Source organism: Lissotriton helveticus, chromosome 4_2 (assembly GCF_964261635.1).
Source record: "Lissotriton helveticus chromosome 4_2, aLisHel1.1, whole genome shotgun sequence".
In the NCBI taxonomy this organism is placed as follows: Eukaryota; Metazoa; Chordata; class Amphibia; order Caudata; family Salamandridae; genus Lissotriton; species Lissotriton helveticus.
Window position 1 is genome coordinate 54,235,564 of NC_136064.1, and position 25,341 is coordinate 54,260,904.

General features: G+C 47.6%; 1 protein-coding gene across 1 annotated transcript in view; it reads left to right on the plus strand.

Annotated features, from left to right (window-relative positions):
- Positions 1-25,341, plus strand: part of LOC144752036 (E3 ubiquitin-protein ligase TRIM39-like) — a 179,768-nt gene that overhangs the window by 67,001 nt on the left and 87,426 nt on the right. Inside the window, exon 4 of the mRNA XM_078639988.1 lies at positions 18,581-18,603. Coding sequence (XP_078496114.1) covers positions 18,581-18,603 — 23 coding nt within the window. The remainder of the gene's footprint in view (positions 1-18,580; positions 18,604-25,341) is intronic.

The window sequence follows — 25,341 nt, forward strand, 5'->3', positions numbered from 1 at the left end:
CGTGGAACTCTGGAACCTGCTCGACACAACATCACCAGACGTCGCCTTCCTCACGGAAACCTGGATGAACGCCTCCTCAGCACCCGACATCTCCATCGCCATCCCGGACGGATACAAGATCACCCGGAGGGACCGCGCCAATCAGACCGGAGGAGGCATCGCCATCATCCACAGGAACACCATCCGCATCTCGACCAACACCGACGACACCTTCAGAGCCGCCGAGCACCTGCACTTCCAGATCCACACCGACCCCAAGACCACCCTCAGAGGCACCCTCATCTACAGACCCCCGGGACCACGCACACAATTCAGCGAAGACATCGCCGACTTCATCAGCCCGCACGCCCTCCCCTCCGTCGACTACATCCTCCTCGGGGACCTCAACTTCCACCTGGAGAACAACAACGACTGCAACACCACCACCCTACTGGACAACCTCGCCAACCTCGGTCTCAAGCAGCTGATGACCACCCCCACCCACTACGCCAGACACACGCTCGACCCCGTCTTCTCCTCCAGCAAGGACATCGCCTTCAGCCACGCCACCGGACTCCACTGGACGGACCACAGCTGCGTCCACTTCAGCTTCAAAAAGAACACGATCCACCACCACCACCAACAGGTTGCACGCAGAAGCTGGAACAAGATCACAGCCGACCAGCTCGTCGCATCCCTGAGCCAGGACCCCCCCGCCAACGCAGCGAACCCCAGCCAGGCCGCCAACAACCTCACGAGGTGGATCAGGAACTGCGCAGACTACCTCGCCCCACTGAGGACCCCGCCCAGCAGACCCGGCAGTAAGAAAGCACCATGGTTCACCGACGAACTCAAGAGCTCCAAGAAGAACTGCCGAGCCCTCGAGAGAGCCTGGCGCAGAGACCCAACACCAGACAACATGACCACCCTCAAGCTCGCCACCCGAAAACACCACCAACTGATCCACACCACCAAGAAAACAGCATTCAAGGAGCGACTAGACAACAACGCACACAACAGCAAGGAACTCTTCAAAATCGTCAAAGAGCTCTCCAACCCCAGCGCCGGAAACAACGACATCACCCCATCGCAAGACCTCTGCAACTCCCTCGCCTCCTACTTCCACAACAAGATCGCAGATATACACAACAGCTTCAGCACACAGTCAACGCTCCCCACGACCACACCGGCGCCCCCCCACCACCACCCTCCACGCCTGGACCCTGATCAACACCGAAGAAACCCTACGCACGATGAACTCCATTCACTCCGGATCTCCAACCGACCCCTGCCCTCACCACGTCTTCAACAAGGCCGACTCCATCATCGCGCCCCACCTACGAGACATCATCAACACCTCCTTCGCCACCGCAACCTTCCCGGAGAGCTGGAAGCACGCCGAACTCAGCGCTCTACTGAAGAAACCATCAGCGGACCCCACTGAACTCAAAAACTACCGCCCCATCTCGCTCCTCCCGTTTCCGGCCAAAGTCATCGAGAAGACCGTCAACAAACAGCTGGCCGCCTTCCTTGAGACAAATGGATCCCTCGACCCCTCGCAGTCTGACTTCCGGGCCAACCACAGCACCGAGACCGCCCTCATTGCCGCCACTGACGACATCCGAGCCCTGCTCGACAACGGGGAAACAGTGGCCCTCATCCTCCTGGACCTCTCCGCAGCATTCGACACGGTCTGCCACCGCACCCTAGAACAGCGCCTCAGCAATGTCGGAATCCAAGAGAAGGCGCTAGAATGGATCACCTCCTTCCTCGCCGGAAGGACACCGAGGGTCCGCCTCCCCCCGTTCAAATCAGAGGCCACCGAAGTCATCTGCGGAGTCCCCCTAGGTTCATCGCTCAGCCCCACCCTCTTCAATGTCTACATGAGCCCCCTTGCGGCCATCGCACGCCAGCACAACCTCAACATCATCTCTTACGCCGACGACACCCAGCTGATCCTCTCCCTCACCAACGACCCCGCCACCGCTAGAGCCAACCTACACGAAGGGATAAAAGACGTAGCCGAGTGGATGATGAACAGCCGCCTGAAACTGAACGCTGACAAGACGGAAGTCCTCATCCTGGGATCGTCGCCCTCCGCCTGGGACGACTCCTGGTGGCCCCCTGTCCTGGGCAGCGCACCCAAACCAACGGACTACGCACGAAACCTGGGCTTCATCCTGGACTCCTCCCTCTCCATGGCCAGACAAGTCAACACCGTCTCCTCGTCATGCTTCAACATCCTGCGCATGCTACGCAAGATCTTCCGGTGGATCCCCACCGAGACTTGGAAGACGGTCACCCAGGCCCTCGTCACCAGCCGACTGGACTACGGCAACTCCCTCTACGCTGGAACCACTGCCAAACTCCAGAAGAGACTCCAGCGGATCCAGAACGCCTCAGCAAGACTCATCCTGGACATCCCCCGACACAACCACATCTCCGGACACCTGAGAGACCTGCACTGGCTCCCAATCAACAAGAGAATCACGTTCCGACTCCTCACCCACGCACACAAAGCCCTGCACAACCAAGGCCCAAGATACCTCAACAACCGCCTTAACTTCTACACTCCCACCCGCCAGCTTTAGGAAGACTACTAGTTTCAGATTTCAAAGTTGCACAAAAAAGTGGCATTACTGGGTCTTTCGATTCTTGATAGCAATGTAATTTACAATAAGAGGACTCCAAAGTAACTGTTCTTTTAATCCAATCAATCTTTGGATTATGTAACTCCATCCAAGGAATTCCTAAAATAACTCCAAAGGTAGGTGTGTCAATTAAATCAAAGATCGTTTTCTCAGTATGCCCATTGTCAGTTACTATGGTCAATGGTTCAGTATTAAATCGAATTAGACCAGAAGTTAAAACTGATCCATCGACAGCTCTCACTGGCTCTGGTTCTTTCTTTGGAACAAATTTCAAATTTAATTTACGAGCCAATTCCAAATCAAAAAAGTTCCCGGTGGCTCCTGAATCCAATAGTACAGGTATTCTATGTCTTTGTAATGTAGTTAAAATAAAAACCATCCGAATAGTAAAATGTTTAGGAATGTGTGTGGTTACATTTGTAGCATACTGAGAGATCTTAGAAAAAGAATCACTCGAAGAAACGATCTCTACTTTCTTCGAGAATCCTTGTTTTCCGACTGAGTTTGAGAAATGGTTTCAATCACTAAGGCCTTCTTCTTGATTGGTTTGATTGTGCAATCTTTAGCGAAATGCCCTAGTTTTCCACAATACAAACACAGGTTTCCCTTACGTCTTCGTCCTTTTTCTTCTGTAGTTAAGGGTCCCTTGATTCCACCTATTTGAGTTGTTTCAACCAAAGAATGGTTTTCATCTGACTCTTTCTTATCTACTCGATGTTGAGGATTTCTAAAATCACTCCTCGGTTTCTCATTTCTTCGTTCTCCTAATCTATGATCTAACTTTACCACGAGATCCCGAAATTCCTTAAAGTCATCAGGCAAGTTGACAATATGTGCAAGAAAAACCGAGGAGTGATTTTAGAAATCCTAAAACGACGGTCTAGACGGCATGGCCCGAGCCACAACCTTTGATGTAGATGAACATTTCAATGTTTTACAGGATCTACAAAAGACCAGAGACAGTCTTGCAAAGGAACATTTCCCCTCCACTTCGGATGATGCGTTGCAGATCCCGGTAGTAGGCTGGCTACCTCAAGTTGGAGAACTGGTTCGAGAGAAGATCGATAACGAGAAAGAATTTGGTCCTTCCTATCGAGCTCCGGTTCCTGTGCTTGGCGTGAAGGGCACAAGAACAATCATATTACCACCACTTCCAGGTCGTAAGGAAAACAGGTTTATCTCTATTGAAAATTTCAAGATACAGAGTGGCCGATTCTTCTTAGTATGACTCCGGCGGTCTCCTGTCCTTCGATTGTGAGAAATTCTGTTTTGACCACTGCTTCTAATCCGGTGCCTGAGGTGGCCCTCGAGATGCCTGCTGTTTCCAGTCCTTTATTAAATACTTTACCTGTTGATAACGTTGATGAACTTGATTACACTTACCCAACTGACTTATCGATGCCTGATTTGCAAACACGTTTGGCCACAGAATCCAGATTCTCTTTTGACACTGTTTCAAAAAAATTTCAAAAACGCCCTCGCGTTTTGCAATTTATGCCACTTTATTTAAAAAACATTTTTTGATCCCCCTTTGGACATATATTTGGCTGGTACTTTTTTCAATTTACCTTTTTATGTCAATTGGTTTTGTGTTTTATTTTTTTCGTCTTGTCGATGGACACTATGTCGAGGAGAGAACATGCATTCGGCATCTTAATGGAACTTTGGACCCCCTTTCCTCGTCACATTCGGCACACAGACTGAAGAGAGACTTGAATTTTGTTAACATCACTGCTTGGCCTGTTCTTGATGGGATCGTGTGGGATGCAGTTAAATTTCAAATACATGGCCCTACTGAGGTTGTTAATGTGCTCAGGGTAAACATGGGAGATGTGGTGAAACAAAACATACGTTCTGATGATTGGGATGTTCAGGCCGTAGAAGCATTGTTTTCTGATTTGAAATATTATGCTGCCTTTGATGCTGAAGATTTATACTTAGATTCTGCTAATTATGGTGAATTATTTTGCTTCCAACATTTTGGCAACCACTATCTGCATAAAACAAGTTCCAGAAGGGGTACTGTAAATTACACACAGTGGGTACATTGCCCAGCTCCTTTACAAGGCAGTTCGAGTACTTTTTTGAAAAAGTACACTTATTTTACCGACTTTAATCAGTCCAATCCTGAGTCTTTTTATTTTAAAATGACACAGAAGTGCATGTCCAAGGTTAGACTTACCGATACTAAATTATTGTATTCGAAGTCCTTTCTAGACAAGTTGGCTGTAGAGGGCTACGAGCTATGGAAGGAAACCATTGACCTTAAATCAGTTTGGGGTTCTAAAAGTTGGCAGGTACAAGGCACTGAGGCTTTGCACCAAGCATGTCTCATTCCGAATCATATGTTGTTTTTGAATTCTAGCATTTCGCAAACAACATGCTTTGGATTGGCTACTTCTAAAAAATTAAATACACCTACCGTACCTGATTTAGAAGAATATTCTGGTTGGAATAATATTACACTGTTTTTCATTACGGAATTGCAAGCTCTATTGCAAAATGCGTCCTTTAACATTTCCAGTTTGAATCCAAAAGGTTGGCTGATGTGGCACATAAGTTCTGATTCATGCCAACGTCGTTTTCTGGGTTTAGCTGATGGGTTTACACGAGTCAGGCCTGATCCCTGCTTTGATACTGGCCATTCTGTCACCACTTATTCAGTAGGAAAAGTATGTCAGGATTGGCTGAAACATTCTACCTTGGCTGCGGTTAAACTGCATCTATCCAAGCTCACTGATGATGTAGATTTAAACAATTTCATAAAGGGCCCGGCTAGTGGTAGATCTAAAAGATGGATATATGCGATTTACAATGAAATCTGGAAGACGTCACAAATTGAGGCTGCTACACGCCTTAGAGCTATTGATCAAGCTTATTTAGAAAATGTGCTTGCAGTTGTAGATAATAGTATTAACATGCTTTCTTCCCGCATTTACACGTTAAATAATATTGTGTCTTCTGTTGTTGATATTGTGCAAGATGAAGTGTCTGTGTTATATCATGGTCAGAATCAATTGCGTTCCATTATGCAATTTGCGTGGACCCTGCAGACGCTTAAGTCTGGTAAGGTGCCTTGGACTTACATGAACGTGTCCTCCCTCTTTGCCCCTTTTAATTTGACTGACAAGCATCGCATGCTTTCAATGCGGGATGCATCTTTTTCCATGTTACACATTGAAAGATTAGAGTCTTTACCGTTCTCTGTGGCAGAAGCCACTGCTGCGACGTGGCTTATCCATGGGTTAATCACATTACCATTTGCTTTGTACAAATTTACAAATTGTATGCGATATATCGTGATAGGCAGATATGAACCGCTAGGTAGTTCGTTTCTCCATGAGGCGTGGTCGCTTCCATTCACTTATCGATACCTAAAAGACGGGAAGGAAGTTTATCTTAAAGGGGAGGAGTGCACAGAAACACCAGATGTTTCTGTAGACACATTCAATTGCACGGTTCTTGTAACCAGGACCGGCCAAATTTAGCCTGTGTTTTGAAAGGTACTCCAGTTCCCGCAATCGTCCCTACTTTCGTTGCCTTGTCATCATAGATTCTCTCCGGAGGGAATATTACATTCTTCAATTTGTCATACCTGCAAATTGGCTCTTTTGCTACCATCTACTAGTGAGAGTAGCTCTCAGAACTTGTCGACTCTACTCATGGCCTCTCCCGTTAGGAAGGGTTTCCTGATCAATGCTAGGTCCCTTGTTAAAAATAAGATCGCCTTTCACTAGTTCGTGGCGAACAGACAACCCGATTGGGTGTTCGTGACGGAAACGTGGGCCTCCTCGTCAGGTCACGATCTGCTTCTTGCCATTCCTGAGGGCTTTAAATTGTTGAGGCAGGATAGATTTAAATGCAGAGGGGGGGGGGTAGCTATTTTATGTAAAGCTTCGCTGCCCTGTACTATCAAAGCCGCTTCGGATCCCTTCGAGGCATTGTACTTTTCTATTCTATGTGCGCCCTCGGCCTCCTTTACGGGTATCCTCATTTACCGGCCACCTGGCCCAAGGGCCAATTTTAGTGGTGACCTGTTGAGGATTCTTGAACCTTATTTTGGTAAATCCCATCTTACCATATTAGGGGACATGAATTTTCATTTGGATAACTTGGGGGATTCTGACACCGTTGCGCTGGTTGATGCATTTGGAGCATGCGGTTGTATCCAATTGGTCAATAGTCCCACCCATCGGGCAGGTCACATCCTAGATGGCGTGTTCTCTAATGATTCAAGACTCTCATCGGGTCCTCCGGTGCCCTTAGTTTGGTCAGACCATCTGGCAGTACCCCTTGAACTGGCATCTGGTGCTGCTGAGCTGCAGAGTCGGACGGCTCACATTGGAGGCCCAAAAAGGTGCTATAAGAATATCACTAATGAAGCCCTTGCCCCATATATAAAGTCCTGCGATTACTCTCCTTTGAGTGAAGTTAATGACGCCGCCCAAGAGCTTGGTCACTCCATCGCCAAGGCCGTTGATGAACTAGCTCCTCTATCCTTTAGGTATTCAGCAAGGCGTAAACCCTCTGCCCCCTGGTTCTCAGAGCCGCTGAGACTCGTGAGACAGAGGTGCAGAAGACAGGAGAGGAGATGGAGGAAGACATGGGACCCCTTAGAAAGAGATACACATAAGCGCCTGTTGAAAGAATATAAGGCTAGTGTAATTAAGGAAAAACAGGGGGTTTTCTCAAACCTCACCACCTCCCTATCCTCGTCTAGAGAACTTTTTAAAATCGTGGATTCTCTCTGTTCCCTCCAAATGCCTGAACCGGTTGTGGGCTCGCAGGAGCTGTGCAACAATATCTCCGAGTTTTTCCACAAAAATATCGAGGATATCTATGTTGCCTTGGAGGCACAGAGGAACACTTTGGGGGACTCTACCGCCCAAACCCTAGCCAACCTAGAAGCTTGGTCCAGAGATCCGACCCGGATCTTCTCTCAGTTTCTGCCACTCTCTCTTGAGGGGCTAGATCTTTTGTTGGATCGAACAAAATCGGCCTCACCCTCGGACCCATGCCCCCTGAAGACTCTGAAAGATTGTAGGCACACGCTTTTGCCGCCTCTTCTTGAAGTGATGAATGGGGCCATGGCCCAAGGCACTTTTCCCTTGGTGTGGAAAAGGGCAATAGTGAAGCCCCTCCTGAAGAAACCCACCCTGGACCCAGAACAGCTCAAGAATTTCAGGCCCATATCCCTGTTGCCTGCCCCCGCAAAAATGCTCGAGTCGCACCTGAACGCACATCTATCTCCCTTTTTAGATTCCTCTGGGTTCCTGGATAGTTCCCAGCACGGATTCAGAAAGGCCCATAGCACGGAATCTGCACTGACTATGGTTGTGAATAACATCAGGATGAAGGTGGATTCGGGACAAACCACTGTGCTGGTATTGCTTGACCGCACAGCAGCGTTTGACACCCTGTCTCCCTCTACGTTAACATCTCGTTTGAGGGAGGCGGGGATTGCGGGGTCGGCCTTGAGCCTTCTGCACTCTTTCTTACATCTGAGAGAGCAGAGAGTCACGCTTGGAGAGTTCCTCTCCCCTGCTAATCCTTGCAGTATGGGGTGCCACAGGGGTCGGCATTGAGTCCGACCCTATTCAACATCTACGTGGCTCCCCTAGCCAGGCTAGAAAAATCGCAGGGGATGGAGGTTGTTTCGTACGCCGATGACACGCAAATCATGGTGTCTCTGGCCCACTCTGCTACCACTTCTGCCGTCAATTTTAGGACTTGTATGCAGACAGTCTCGGAGTGGATGATTCAGAACTCCCTAAAGTTGAACGGCGACAAAACTGAGATCCTGGTCTTTGGCAAGGACCGGGATATCTGGTCGAGTGAGTGGTGGCCTCCATCTTTGGGAATGTGTCCATCTCCCTCCCAATCGGCCAGAAATCTCTGCATCATGTTTGACACATCTCTGTCCATGACTCTACAGGTCAATCGAACAGTGGCCACTTGCTGGAGAGTTATTAAGATTCTGAAAAAAATCCTGCACTATCTTTCTCCTCAAGCACGTAAGCAGATAGTGGTCGCGTAAGTGGGTGCCAGGTTGGATTACTGCAACACTCTTTATGCAGATGCCAACAAGGGACTCACTCAGCACCTTCAGGTTGTCTAGAACGCTGCCGCGCGCTTTGTTTTAGCCCTACCTAATGCATCCTCTACCACGATGGCCAGAAACAACCTGCATTGGCTTCCGATACAACAAAGGATCTCTTTTAAGATCTTGTGCTTGGCTTTTAGAGCTCTTTCGGCTGATTCTTCAAGCCCTCTGGACTCCCTGCTAACCGGTCATGTACCCTGTAGAACCCTTAGATCATCTGAACTGGATTTGCTGGTGGTCCCTAGGATTAGGAAGGTCCGCTGGGGCAGTAGAGCATTCTCTAGTGTGGCCCGAGACTGTGGAACTCTCTCCCACTGAAGATTAAAGCCCAACCATCCTTGTCGCTTTTTAAAAAAGCGCTCAAAACTTGGCTGTTCATCAAGGCCTACCTGTAATAACGCATATTTGCTCCAGCTAGTTTTTTTGGTTAGGCGCCTTGATGCCCCTGGGGCTTAGTAGCGCTATACAAATTTATATACTAATAATAATAATAATAATACTTTCACATTACTGGCAAACGGCAGTTATTTACTTTTGAATAACGAAGACTGTTGTGGGTTAATTAGAGGTATCGCTTATGTGGTAACAGTATCGGAACGTGTTGTGTGTTGCAAAAACGTTCTGTATCCTCCTACTCATGGGAATTCAGATGTTTCCATCTGGCCGCGAATCCCAACCTTAAGGCAGAGTTCAATGGTATGAGTAGAATAAGAGCCCTTTTGTCTCAAAAAGAGGTGGCCCTGAGTTCGGCTCGTGAAACATTTGTCCTTCACATAGCTAACACGCGCACAGAGGTGCAGGCGCTATTGAATACTGATTTGCCATTGCATTTCAGCGAGCTGATTCATTCAATCTTTAATGCATTCTCCACTTCTGGCCTCGCACACTTTTTTAAAATAGTTAGCAGTGGTGTTGTGACTTCCTTAATCCCTGCTTTCTTTCATTCTATATTTTTGAGCCTATTTGGTGGTTTTCCTGTTTTGCTGGCGCTGGCTGCAGGCGTTCTGGTGATATTTTGTTTTATTAAAAATGGATGCCCATCCTGTGGTACACGCCGCACAGCCCCACCTGGCACTGTTTCGCAACAGGATGCTTGAATACTAAGGCACACTGCCGCTTGCGACCTTAAGCACGGCATATGGATTATCGTTTCGATTTTCCTATTTCACATGTGTCCAGCCTGTGTTTCATTGCCTGAGCTGCGATTTCGACTGGGCCCTTGATTTGTGTCTCTGCAAGACGGTGTCTCCTGACGTTGATTTTAATCATCTGATGAGTCCCGTAGTTACTCACGAGTTGGTTTGTTCTGGCGAAAGGATTATGGCCTTGGCAGCGATGCATGGACTAATGGGTCATTGGAACATACTCGCAGCAGCGCAAGATTTCTTGGCACAGAGCTATATTGAGAACCCGCCGAGTTGTCCTCTGATGATGCTAGAGGTTCCGGTGCTGGAGGAGCACGTATGTTCTTTCCCACTAATGAATTGGATGGCTGAACTGTTTTCGGATGATGACAGTGACTTCATGCTGGAGGCTGTTGCTGCATATTTTGCATATTCAGTCCTGTCCTGAAAGCCTTCAAATCTTTTGATAATAACCTGTTCTTAATTACAATTTTTTTTTGAAAATTATGCGTACAAATTTTTTACAAACCCAGACCTATTAACTTGAGTAAAAGTGAGCCATGGATTGGCAAGTTGGGAACTTTTTACTTGACTTCTGTAACGGCTTTTCACCGGATTTTGAAATTTGACCGAGCTCATCATTATTGAACTCTGCTTTCATGATGTGCCTCTAATCTGATCTTATCTTACCTTATCTTGTCCGTGCTCGGATCATTGGGGGGGGTGTCATATAGTTACTGCTTACCTATATACCGTGTTAAGTTAGCATGAGCTTATTAAATGTTTAAACGCCATTTTTCCTTTTGCTGCTTCTGCACATGACACATAATTGTTATTTTAGATTTCAACCTAGAAGAGCATTGTGATTTACAAGAGAATAATATGTTATTGCTCTGATATCAGCTTTGCTTGGTAAAATATGTCTGCACAGTGAGTGCTGACGCCTTCAAGGATAACTCGACACAGTGTTGTTGTGAGGTCTGATCTTCGCACCTTCCTAGACATAACATGAATGCAGCTGCTGCCAAAATCTGGCTTTACGCACGTTTTATATTGCTTTGCTTAGAGCACACGTTACACACTTGATGGTGCTTCGCATGCAGAGAGCTGGTGGAATATGATGTGATCCTCTGCCACTGAGATCTTGAGGTATGGGCCCGCCCTGCTAAAACCCAAAGAGACCTTCATAGATATAATATACTATGCTAGTTAGGGAGGGTGAGAATTAGGTGTTGTTAATTCCTATTCATTTTAGCATGCTGTCACCTTTTGCCTTTTATGGACTAGTAACTATGCTGAAAACTTTGCTTCTTATAATATGTTTGCTTGTATTATATAAGATACTGCGTTTGAGAACACTGCATTAGTAAATTAATATTTCAAATGTGCACGTGTCCTCTTTTACTCCACATTCTGGTTTGAAATGATTGTATAACGAAAGAGTGTTCATGTGTTCCACGATACCTGAGGTATTCTAAGTTCATGTTCTGGTTTGTCTAAACATTGGGAGTTTGTTATGACCAATGAGACACTGTAGCTAGCTCGGTAAGGGGATTTTGGGTACTGAGGTGAGTTTTGGGTCACCCTAATTCATGGAGGTTCCAAATCTCTATGCACAGTTCTGTAGGAGAACGGAATACCTGCTACAATCCTTGGTGCAACAACATCAACTGTTGCTTGGCTAAACACTTATAAGGTACAAGGTTTAGCCATGCAACAGCTGATGTTGTTGCACCAAGGATATCGTGCTGCAAAACTAAATACTTATAAGGTCCCAAAAGCGAGACCTATTGGCTATCCCAATGCTTTTTGTTTTCTGTTAGTGAGTTTTATTTTATTAAACTCCGGGGAGTTTTCCAGTCCCCCTTCAAGTACAGTATGACTTAAACTTTTCAGGGGGGTGACGGGGGTAATCTTCTGTTGCGTAAAGGATAGCTTATATTTTGAGTATGATTTTTTTGTATGATTTTTTGTATCCACTTTTATTGCCTCTTGTATATTTGTGTGGTTCTGTAAACCCTCTTCCTCTTACAATTCAGCCTCTGATGCCGAAATCTGCACTTGAGTTTGAGCTTGTAAATGGGTTTGGGCTTGTAATATTGTATTGTCTGTGTGTGTGTGGGGGGGGGGTTCTCCGGAGAAGAATTAATTATTAAATTTTCTGAGGTCACCCCTCCCGGTCTTAGTCAGATTCGTGCAAGCGCGAACACTGTACCTGCAGCTTTTCCTCTGTTCACACCCCTCCTTGCAGTTTAAACAGTCCTTTAAACCATCATCTTTGAGATCAGCTCCCACGCTGAGAAGGGAGCAGCTGTTGGGTGGCCCTCTAAAATCCGTCCTAATCAAGCCTTTACTGTGTGCTCAAGCAGAGCACAGCCTCCATCCAAACACATCCACTCCTCCTGTTTCTGCTCCCATCACTCTCCCTTGTGAGCTCCTTGGCGGCTTCACACCACATATCGCACCGGGCCCCGCCTCCAGCTCTGAGTGTGACACCGTTTTTCCCACAGCGACAGAGCATTGGAGCGTTGGAGTCTTCCCTCATGCCGAGCCTCCTCTTTCTTTCAAACTGGGGTAGGAATTTTAAACTTTTACTGCTGCTGATGTATAGTCCCCACTCCCGCATTACTGAGTTTACTGATTTAACATTTTTCAAGTCTTCAGGGTGACTACTCCTGCATTGCACACCTCATTCTGACGGAGCTGCCAAGCTGCTTAGCCAGCCGCTATGGTCTCCTGACTCCTCACTGAGCTTATATGAGTAACCCTTGATTATATTACAGAGTGTGCAAAATGAATGCCCGGCAGCATTAGAAATTTAATTTAAAACTAGATTTTCTTGGCACCTTAAACGGCAACCAAATTCCTCTCTAATTTGGCTTAGGGTGGAGTTAGAGGTGTAAACCTCCTTATTGTGGTCATATGCTGTCACTTTAACAGTGATGTTTTGATCAAATTGGTTGATTAGTTTACTGCCAAGAAGCTTCATGAGAAGTAGCTCCATGTAGAGAGCACTGGATGAGGGTGACAGAAAACATTCAGGACATCCTCCGTGGACGACAGAGCATCCCTCTGAGGGCGACAGGGAGCATCCCTCTGAGGGCGACAGGGAGCATCCCTCTGAGGGCGACAGGGAGCATCCCTCTGAGGGCGACAGGGAGCATCCCTCTGAGGGCGACAGGGAGCATCCCTCTGAGGGTGACAGGGAGCATCCCTCTGAGGGTGACAGAGAGCATCCCTCTGAGGGTGACAGAGAGAATTCCTCTGATGGTGACAGAGAGCATCCCTCGGAGGATGACAGAGAGTATCCCTTCCAGGGTGATACAAACCTCCAAGGGTGACAGGGAGCATCCCTCTGAAGGTGACAGAGATCATCCCTCGGAGGGTGACAGAGAGCATCTCTCCGAGGGCAAAATAGAGCATCCCTCCCAGGGTGACAGAGAGCATCCCTTCAAGAGTGGCAGAAGGCATCCCTTTTAGGGTGATAAAGTATAACTTTTAGGGTGATAAAGTATAACTTTTAGGGTGACAGAGAGCATTTCTCTGAGGGCAACACAGAGAATCCCTCGGAGGGTGACAGGGAGCATCCTTCTGAGGGTGACAGAGAGTGCCCCTTCCAGGGTGACACAGTCCTCCAAGGTTGACAGAGAGAATCCCTCGGAGGATGACAGAGAACATTCCTCCGAGGGTGACAGGAAGCATCCCTCTAAGGGCAACAGAGAGAATTCCTCTGAGGGTGACAGAGAGAATTCCTCTGAGGGTGACAGAGAGAATTCCTCTGAGGCTGACAGAGAGCATCCCTCTGAGGCTGACAGAGAGCATCCCTCTGAGGGTGACAGAGAGCATCCCTCTGAGGGTGACAGAGAGCATCCCTCTGAGGCTGACAGAGAGCATCCCTCTGAGGCTGACAGAGAGCATCCCTCTGAGGGTGACAGAGAGCATCCCTCTGAGGGTGACAGAGAGCATCCCTCTGAGGGTGACAGAGAGCATCCCTCTGAGGGTGACAGAGAGCATCCCTCTGAGGGTGACAGAGAGCATCCCTCTGAGGGTGACAGAGAGCATCCCTCTGAGGGTGACAGAGAGCATCCCTCTGAGGGTGACAGAGAGAATCCCTCTGAGGGTGACAGAGAGCATCCCTTTGAGGGCAAAAGAGAGCATCCCTCCCAGGGTGACAGAGAGCATCCCTTCAAGAGTGGCAGAAGGCATCCCTTTTAGGGTGCCAAAGTATAACTTTTAGGGTGACAGAGAGCATTTCTCTGAGGGCAACACAGAGAATCCCTCGGAGGGTGACAGGGAGCATCCTTCTGAGGGTGACAGAGAGTGTCCCTTCCAGGGTGACACAGTCCTCCAAGGTTGACAGAGAGAATCCCTCGGAGGATGACAGAGAACATTCCTCCGAGGGTGGCAGAGAGCATCCCTCCGATGGTGACAGATAGCATCCCTCCGAGGGTGGCAGAGAGCATCCCTTTTAGGGTGACAGAATGCATCACTTTTAGGGTGACCGAAAGTATCCCTTTTAGGGTGACAGAGAGCATTTCTCTGAGGGCAACAAAGAGAATCCCTCGGAGGATGACAGAGAACATTCCTCCGAGGGTGACAGAGAACATTCCTCCTAGGTGGAACGGAGAGAATCCCTCGGAGAGTGACAGAGAGCATCCCTCCCAGGGTGATCAAGAGCGTCCCTTCGAGGGAGACAGAGAGCATCCCTCTGAGAGTGACAGAGAGCATCCCTCCCAGGGTGATCAAGAGCGTCCCTCTGAGAGCGACAGAGAGCATCCCTCCCAGGGTGATCAAGAGCGTCCCTCCGATGGTGACGGAGAGCATCCCTCCGAGGGTGACGGAGAACATCCCTCCGATGGTGACGGAGAACATCCCTCCGAGGGTGACGGACATTATCCCTCCGAGGGTGGCAGAGAGCATCCCTCTCTGGTTCCACAGCCTGTTCTGGAAGAGTGAAGTTGAAGTAGTTTATAATGACCATGACCTGTCAATGTTGGTACAAACATGTAATTTACCAGTCAATCTAAACACATGCTCAAATGCCATTTCTGCTTCTAGGAGAATAATAGATAGTAAACATATGTATCCAGGGTGACGAATGTGGGAATCAAGCCCACCATCACCAATGTAGATAAGGTTTGGCCCATAGTTTTGTGTCAGTGTTGAGATATAAAATGGGACCTGTAAGACCCACAGTCCAAGGGAGGCTCATCCTTCTTACAAGAGAGGACCACTCTAGCCTCCTGCTTGAATGATGGACCCGACCCGTTGATATGACCTCGCAACTCCTTTTGGGATGCTCTCCCATGACCTTGTGGATTACCCTCTCTTGTAATTACAGGAAGATGACTCCCGACATGTTTATGAACCTCTTGTGTCAGTCATGGACGATGGCCCATGGCTTGTTGATGAACCTCAAAGGGTCCTATGCGTTTGGTTATCTGACAATGGTGGTCCCCTGCTTGCACCACCCACTAAGGCAGTCACTCTACTGACTTAAAATTTCAATAGACCAGACTTCACCAACGAGTAGCTTGTGAGCTAAAGGCGTCCCTCCAGCTACCTGTACGTAGCTCTCGTGTGTAGCCAGCCTACTAAATTAGACGTTTTTGCTTGGTTGAATTAATATATAAGTACTAAAATTCTGAAGTGTGTATTTGAGATGAACATGTATTTGGTTTCAGAACTCATGAACCGATGTTTAGAAGGAAAATGGATTTCAATATATATTTAAAGCTGTTATTTGAGTGATAAATCCTGCAGCTTTGGAGAGATGTGTTATTAATGTTATTACCATGGGTCGGGGGCATTGCACCTTAGCTGTCATGTATTACTCATGCAGCTTTGGAGAGACGTATTATTAATATTATTACCGTGGGTCAGGGGCATTGCACCTATGGCCGTCATGTATTAAACATGCAGCTTTGAAGCATCGTAATATCAATACTACTACCATTGGCCGGGGGCATTGCAACTACGGCCGTCATGTATTACTCATGCAGCCTTGAATATATGTATTATTCATATTATTAACATGGGCCAGGAGCATTGCACCTCTGGCTGTCATGTATTACTGATGCAGCTTTGGAGAAACGTATTATTAACCCCTTCGCTGCGGGGTGTTTCCCACCCGCTGTGTGGGGGGGAGGGAGACGCGCACGGCGCCACTGTGCTGGAGGCACAGCAGAGCTGCCCTCATGACAAGCTGAGGTATCAGATCTCTTTACATGAGCACTGGTTACGTTACACACGGGCACATTCATTTTGTTAGGCATGGAGAGATTAACTGATTTGCCCAGAATCACAGCATGTTGAGCATCTCTGCCGAGACTCAAACCCGGTTCCCCATCTTCGAGGTTGACCGCTCTAGCCGTTAGGCCACAAGCCGGTTCCCTAATTATATCACACACCGGAATTGTGAACCTGCCACTATAGTTTAAGATGTGGAAGCTGAATCTGGTTCCAAGGTTGTGCAAATGCCATCCAATATAAAAGCTATTAGCTAACGGGTACTGTTGTTGGTTATTCATTTTGGATAGCACCCAGAAGGTCATGCTGCAGTGTGCTGAAGAGGAACCCCCATCATGTCACTTGACTCTAAAGAGAATGGCACACTACACTGACGGAAACTCAACAGCACAAACATGCAGACAAAAGGGATCTTAAATGATGAAGACTACACTTTACCAATCAGAAAATGTATATTTTTGTGCCTCACTCATCTGGCTTCCCCTTGTGATTTAATTTTTTGCTACTTTGTTTATCTTTCTACACCCTTTAATTTCATGGCCCGTTTTCATAATTTTTTTTTACCATATTCTGAACATCTTCTCATGTATCTCTTATGTCTGTTTACTAGGTTCATTTTCTGTATTTTAAAACATCTTAAGAAAACATTAATCCTGTAAAATAGTCTATTACCATAACCGTTACTTACTCGCAGCGCTTCTCACCCTTTTCTTTGCTACTCCCTGTGCTGGGCATGATGAGGCAGTAACAGTAGAGCGACTAAAGGAAAGGCAGCAAGGGATAGAAAAGGACCTATCACTGCATGGCTTCATTATAAAGCCATACAGTCATTGGCCATGCTCTTCTGTAAAGCGGCAAGGGAGGCCTTATGTGCGCATGTCGGGTTGGTCATAGTAAGACACCTGTCCAACCCTGACATGCGCACTTACACATCTTTAGACCCAGACACTCTTCCCGTGCTGTCTATAATGATGCCCCACCCCCCGCTCACTCATAAATTGAATGTCTGCTGCTTGCAATCTGCAGCCAGCCCACGGCTGTAATATAAGCATCGCGGGCGGTAATATAAACTTACTAAATGCATTTTAGGGTCTACGGGGGCAACGCCCTAATTGAGAAACTGCAGCTGGGTGGAATTAAATCTAGTACATCAGGACTAGAATTTTGTGATTGTTGCCCCCGTATGTTATGGTTTTCCTCCCTTATCCCAAGAAGCATCTCCAATGAGCTAGTGCCAGTATTTTGCCACAGTTACCCCACGCCAAAAATTGCCTCCTGTGTGCCAGTAGCAGTAGTTTTCACAGGTGCTTGCCCATGCTAACAATTGCCTTCAGTATTCCAGCAGGTGAATGTTTACAAGGGTCCCTCTATAAGCCACAAATTATATTCAGTAGGTAAGGGCCAATGGCAGACTAGCATTACATCATATCCTCACTCACATTTACTCAACCACACTCACTCAATCATTCATTCATTCTCACTCAGTCTACCTCACTCACACTCATTCTTACTCTGACTCCAACATACTTACTCATACTCGCTTGCTCTAACTCCGTAATTCTCACACACTTGGTATCACTCATTCTCTCTACTTCATTCACACTGACACTCACTCCAACTCTTACTCACTCATACTTTTTCACTTGTGCACTCACTCCTATTGTCGCTCCTTCTAACTCACTCATGCTCACTGCCACTCATTCTCACTCACTCCCTTTTAATGGCTCTCACGCACTACCTTTCATTGACACTCACTTTTACTACACACACTCATGCTCACACGTACAAACACACTCACAAACACACAACCACACTCCGATCCCCAAGCACATACCCTAAATACATTTAAAAGCATTTTTTTTAAATTTGACATCTGCCAGAGAAGTTCTCATTCTAGACCCTCGTGCCCCATTTTTTATTACACTAACAGTGAATAATAATCTATTATTCACTATTAGTTTAATATAAAACTGGCTGAAAACAGAGGTGGAGCACGGCTCTCATAACGGCGAGCTTCCTCTGTGTACTTGGTACTCATTTTGCTACCTCTGAAGCCAGAGGTCGCACAAGCAGTGTCAGGGGTCACAAGGGGCAAGCCTGGAGTCACAGCTGTGACCCCTGGCAATCCCTAAATGATGCCCATGCATGTGACCCTGTTGAGAACATCATACAATGTGCCAAGTGACCTCATTCTGAATATCAGAATGTGCTGTGTTTTGTGACTCCATTCAGAATGACACTGTGCTCTGTCATTACCATTCCGAGTATCAGTTTCTCTTATATCCTGTGATCTCATTCAGAATATCACATTTTGTGCTTAGTCATGCGATACCCGAGAATGTGCTATGTCATGTGACCCCAGTCACTGTTTTCTAACCATAGATAGTTAAGTGTTTCACTCCTAAACATTCTGCCATAACTTTGACATCTCCTGTGGAAACTGATTTCACTGTGTTTGTTTCTCTGTTTTGCAGGATGTCAGAAGCACCCTAAGCAGGTAAGGCTGGTTTATTATTCTCCTGTCAGTGTGTAAGGAGCAGGTCTCAATGCTGCTGTGTGTAAATGCCACTCTGAACTCACACAAAGTGTTAGGAAACTTTCAGATCCTCATAAATTCACTTTAAATTCTCAAAACAAATCTTAAGCCCTCATAAACCTCCCCTGCAACATCAGGAAACTCTCTTACATTTACACCAAGTCATATTTTCCTACCTATACAGACACAAATGGTGGCTATGCTCACAACAATTGCAGAGCCAATTTTCAGCACTATTGTTAGGGATGTTAGAACATACACATATATCTTCATGTGGGGTAGAGGTGCCACCATGGTACTACAGACACCCTGCCACCTAGGGTGTTCACCTGCTTAGGACAATGTCCTTGGCAAAAAATATACAAAATAATAAGTACTAGAGCCCACATAGAAATTCCATTTAATAAAGAAATTAGTATGAAGTCCATCAAATTTTTGTTCTTTATTTGTGAAGATATTTTATTCCATTTGTAGTTTCCACAATGTTCGGTTTATATATAAGCAGGAATGGCCAATATCTGGTCTATACGAGCAAAAGCAGCTGACACGTGTTTCGTCCATTGGGCTTTGTCAAGGCTTCAGAAAAAATACATACGTTGGAATGGAACCTCATCTCTCATGAAATCTTTTAAGTAAAATTCTTACGTGTCAACCTCCTATAGCAGTGAAGAGGCATTGGAAAATAGTGACATGAAATCATATATGCCGGTCACAACGCACTGAGGATATTGTGTAAAAATGCATTATAGCGTCAGCTCACCCAAAGCCATAAAAAGTTTTACCCATGATAGGTGATGTTGACCGAAAGATGCGAACCCAAGGAAGGGGGCTATAGGGAATGCCAGGATATATTATAAAACAAGCGAAAAACTAGATTTTGCATACATTGTGCTCTCTAAGATATGAAGAAATATGCATGTTTTGTGTTCAAGTTCAAGTTCAGAGATTTATATAGCACACTACTCACCCAGAGGGTCTCAAGGCGCTTGGGGGAGGGGGGTGAATTTACTTATCGAATATCCAAGTTTTTAGTTGTTTTCTGAAGGAGAGGTGGTTCTGAGTAAGGCGGAGGTGGGTGGGGAGAGAATTCCAGGTCTTGGCCGCTAGGTAGGAGAAGGATCTGCCCCCCATGGTGGATTTACTGATGCGTGGGATAGCGACGAGGGCTTGATTGGATGATCGTAGTTGGCGGGTGGGGGTGTAGAAGGCTAGTCGTGTGTTGAGGCATTCGGGTCCAAGGTCGTAGAGGGCTTTGTGTGCGCGGGTGAGGAGACGAAACGTTATTCTCTTGTTGACGGGGAGCCAGTGGAGGTCTTTCAGGTGACCGGAAATGTGAGCCTGACGAGGAATGTCCAGTATGATTCTGGCTGAAGCATTTTGGATGCGTTGGAGTTTTTTCTGTAGTTTGGCTGTGGTTCCGGCGTAAAGGGTGTTTCCGTAATCTAGACGGTTGGTGACCAGGGCGTGGGTGACCGTCTTTCTAGTTTCGGTGGGGATCCAACGGAAGACTTTTTTGAACATGCGTAGGATGTTGAAGCAGGATGACGATATGGCGTTGACTTGTCTGGACATCGAGAGAGAGGAGTCTAGGATGAAGCCCAGGTTGTGTGCGTGATCCGTAGATGTAGGTGAGGTTCCCAGGGCAGGTGGCCACCAAGAGTTGTCCCAGGCAGAGGGGGATGAGCCTAAGATGAGGACTTCCGTTTTGTCCGAGTTTAGTTTTAAATAGCTGTTCTTCATCCACTCGGCTACATCTTTCATTCCTTCATGAAGGTTGGTTTTGGCGGTGTTTGGGTCTTTGGTGAGGGAGAGGATTAGCTGGGTGTCGTCTGCGTTCGAGATAATGTTGAGGTTGTGTTGGCGTGCGATGGATGCTAGGGGGCTCATGTATACGTTGAAGAGGGTGGGGCTGAGTGATGATCCTTGGGGTACGCCGCAGATGACTTCGGTGGCCTCTGATCTGAAAGGGGGAAGGCGGACTCTCTGCGTTCTTCCGGCGAGGAACGAGATGATCCATTCCAATGCTTTTCCTTGTATTCTGACATTGTTGAGACGTTGTATGAGGGTGCTGTGGCAGACTGTGTCGAAGGCTGCGGAGAGGTCAAGTAGGATGAGGGCAACCGTTTCTCCGTTGTCCAGTAGTGTTCTAATGTCGTCTGTTGCTGCGATGAGGGCTGTTTCGGTGCTGTTTGGTTCGGAAGCCGGACTGTGAGGCATCAAGGGATTTGTTGGATTCAAGGAAGGCGGCGAGCTGACTGTTGACGGCTTTCTCTATGACTTTGGCGGGGAATGGGAGGAGCGAGATGGGGCGGTAGTTAAGTTCAGTGGGGTCAGCTGTGGGTTTCTTCAGAAGGGCGCTGAGTTCGGCATGTTTCCAGCTTTCCGGGAAGGTAGCGGAGTTGAAGGAGCAGTTGATGACATCGCGGAGATGGGGTGCGATGATGGAGTCTGCTTTGTTGAAAATGTGGTGGGGACAAGGGTCGGTTGGCGAACCTGAGTGGATGGAGTTCATCAGGCGGATGGTGTCTTCGGTGGTGATTGTGTTCCAGGCGTAGAGATTGTTAGAGTGCGGTTTTGGTTCGGGGGTGGGTGAAGTGGGCTGGTCTTTGGATTGGTTTTTGAAGCTGTTATGTATGTCGGCGATTTTGTTGTAGAAAAATGAGGATAGAGAGTTGCAGAGCTCTTGGGAGGGGGTGATGTCGTTGGAGTTGGGGTTGGTAAATTCTTTGACGATGTTGAATAGTTCCTTGCTGTTTTGGGCGTTGTTGTTAAGTCGATCCTTGAATGCTGATTTCTTGGAGGATTGGATGAGTTGGTGGTGTTTGCGGGTGGCGTTCTTGAGGGAGGCCATGTTGTCGATGGTGGTTTTTTTTTCTCCAGGCTTTCTCGAGGGTGCGACAGAGCTTCTTGGATTTCTTAAGGTCATCGTTGAACCAGGGGGCTTTTTTGTTGCCTTGCTTGATTTGATGGTTTTTCAGGGGTGCTAGTTCGTCAGCGCTGTGGGTGATCCAATGTGTGAGGTTGGTGGCTGCTTGGTTTGGGTCCGATGATTTGGCAGGGGGGTTTTGGTGAAGCGATGTGAGAAGTTGGTTGGTGGTAATTTTGTTCCAGTTTCTTCGGGGGATAGGTTGTGGGTGGTTGTGGGTCGAGGTCTTTTTGTAGTTGAAGTGAACGCAGCTGTGGTCTGTCCAATGGAGAGTAGTGGTGTGATCGAAGGAGATGTGCTTGCTTGAGGTGAAGATTGGGTCGAGCGTGTGTCCAGCAAGATGGGTGGGGGTGTCAACAAGTTGTTTGATGCCGAGATTGCCCAGGTTGTCTAGAAGGTTGGCGGTGTTACTATCGTTCTTCTTTTCCAGGTGGAAGTTCAGGTCTCCCAGTAGGATGTAGTTTTCAGAGGGGAGGGCATGTGGGCTGATAAAGTCAGAGATATCTTCGCTAAATTGTGTGCGTGGTCCTGGTGGTCTGTAGATGAGGGAGCCTCTGAGTGTGGTCTTGGGGTCGGTGTGGATCTGGAAATGAAGGTGTTCGGTAGCTGCGAGGTGATCGTCGGAACTGGTCGTGATGCGGATGGTGTTCTTATGGACGATGGCGATGCCTCCTCCTGTTTGGTTGGTGCGGTCCTTCCGGATGATCTTGTAGCCGTCCGGTATGGCTATGGCGATGTCTGGAGCTGAAGAGGCGTTCATCCAGGTTTCTGTGAGGAAGGCGACGTCCGGAGATGTGGTGTCGAGGAGATTCCAGAGTTCAATGGAGTGTTTGTGGATCGATCGGGTGTTGAGGAGGATGCATTTCAGGTAGTTGTTGTCGGGGCACTGTTTGGAGTTAGGGGGTTTGGTGTGGGTTCTGATACAGTTGAATTTGCAGGAGTGGCAGGTGAAGGGTCCATGGGTGTGTCCTGGGGCGGCTTGGTAGCATTGTGGTGACCGGCCGGGGTTTAGAGCTGAGAGGATTGCTGCGTCGTATGTAATGCGAACGGGATGTGTTTTGTGGGGGCCAGGGGGTCTGGCGCTGGGCGCCGTCCAGGCACGGACGGGTGTAGACGGGCTTACCTTTGGCGCACCTTCGGCGCGCATGGGGCGCAAGCCCACCATCACCAATGTAGATAAGGTTTGGCCCATAGTTTTGTGTCAGTGTTGAGATATAAAATGGGACCTGTAAGACCCACAGTCCAAGGGAGGCTCATCCTTCTTACAAGAGAGGACCACTCTAGCCTCCTGCTTGAATGATGGACCCGACCCGTTGATATGACCTCACAACTCCTTTTGGGATGCTCTCCCATGACCTTGTGGATTACCCTCTCTTGTAATTACAGGAAGATGACTCCCGACATGTTTATGAACCTCTTGTGTCAGTCATGGACGATGGCCCATGGCTTGTTGATGAACCTCAAAGGGTCCTATGCGTTTGGTTATCTGACAATGGTGGTCCCCTGCTTGCACCACCCACTAAGGCAGTCACTCTACTGACTTAAAATTTCAATAGACCAGACTTCACCAACGAGTAGCTTGTGAGCTAAAGGCGTCCCTCCAGCTACCTGTACGTAGCTCTCGTGTGTAGCCAGCCTACTAAATTAGACGTTTTTGCTTGGTTGAATTAATATATAAGTACTAAAATTCTGAAGTGTGTATTTGAGATGAACATGTATTTGGTTTCAGAACTCATGAACCGATGTTTAGAAGGAAAATGGATTTCAATATATATTTAAAGCTGTTATTTGAGTGATAAATCCTGCAGCTTTGGAGAGATGTGTTATTAATGTTATTACCATGGGTCGGGGGCATTGCACCTTAGCTGTCATGTATTACTCATGCAGCTTTGGAGAGACGTATTATTAATATTATTACCGTGGGTCAGGGGCATTGCACCTATGGCCGTCATGTATTAAACATGCAGCTTTGGAGCATCGTAATATCAATACTACTACCATTGGCCGGGGGCATTGCAACTACGGCCGTCATGTATTACTCATGCAGCCTTGAATATATGTATTATTCATATTATTAACATGGGAGATGGGGTGCGATGATGGAGTCTGCTTTGTTGAAAATGTGGTGGGGACAAGGGTCGGTTGGCGAACCTGAGTGGATGGAGTTCATCAGGCGGATGGTGTCTTCGGTGGTGATTGTGTTCCAGGCGTAGAGATTGTTAGAGTGCGGTTTTGGTTCGGGGGTGGGTGAAGTGGGCTGGTCTTTGGATTGGTTTTTGAAGCTGTTATGTATGTCGGCGATTTTGTTGTAGAAAAATGAGGATAGAGAGTTGCAGAGCTCTTGGGAGGGGGTGATGTCGTTGGAGTTGGGGTTGGTAAATTCTTTGACGATGTTGAATAGTTCCTTGCTGTTTTGGGCGTTGTTGTTAAGTCGATCCTTGAATGCTGATTTCTTGGAGGATTGGATGAGTTGGTGGTGTTTGCGGGTGGCGTTCTTGAGGGAGGCCATGTTGTCGATGGTGGTTTTTTTTTCTCCAGGCTTTCTCGAGGGTGCGACAGAGCTTCTTGGATTTCTTAAGGTCGTCGTTGAACCAGGGGGCTTTTTTGTTGCCTTGCTTGATTTGATGGTTTTTCAGGGGTGCTAGTTCGTCAGCGCTGTGGGTGATCCAATGTGTGAGGTTGGTGGCTGCTTGGTTTGGGTCCGATGATTTGGCAGGGGGGTTTTGGTGAAGCGATGTGAGAAGTTGGTTGGTGGTAATTTTGTTCCAGTTTCTTCGGGGGATAGGTTGTGGGTGGTTGTGGGTCGAGGTCTTTTTGTAGTTGAAGTGAACGCAGCTGTGGTCTGTCCAATGGAGAGTAGTGGTGTGATCGAAGGAGATGTGCTTGCTTGAGGTGAAGATTGGGTCGAGCGTGTGTCCAGCAAGATGGGTGGGGGTGTCAACAAGTTGTTTGATGCCGAGATTGCCCAGGTTGTCTAGAAGGTTGGCGGTGTTGCTATCGTTCTTCTTTTCCAGGTGGAAGTTCAGGTCTCCCAGTAGGATGTAGTTTTCAGAGGGGAGGGCATGTGGGCTGATAAAGTCAGAGATATCTTCGCTAAATTGTGTGCGTGGTCCTGGTGGTCTGTAGATGAGGGAGCCTCTGAGTGTGGTCTTGGGGTCGGTGTGGATCTGGAAATGAAGGTGTTCGGTAGCTGCGAGGTGATCGTCGGAACTGGTCGTGATGCGGATGGTGTTCTTATGGACGATGGCGATGCCTCCTCCTGTTTGGTTGGTGCGGTCCTTCCGGATGATCTTGTAGCCGTCCGGTATGGCTATGGCGATGTCTGGAGCTGAAGAGGCGTTCATCCAGGTTTCTGTGAGGAAGGCGACGTCCGGAGATGTGGTGTCGAGGAGATTCCAGAGTTCAATGGAGTGTTTGTGGATCGATCGGGTGTTGAGGAGGATGCATTTCAGGTAGTTGTTGTCGGGGCACTGTTTGGAGTTAGGGGGTTTGGTGTGGGTTCTGATACAGTTGAATTTGCAGGAGTGGCAGGTGAAGGGTCCATGGGTGTGTCCTGGGGCGGCTTGGTAGCATTGTGGTGACCGGCCGGGGTTTAGAGCTGAGAGGATTGCTGCGTCGTATGTAATGCGAACGGGATGTGTTTTGTGGGGGCCAGGAGGTCTGGCGCTGGGCGCGGTCCAGGCACGGACGGGTGTAGACGGGCTTACCTTTGGCGCACCTTCGGCGCGATCGCTGCGTGTGAACGCTGCGCGCAGAGGCATCTGTCGTATATT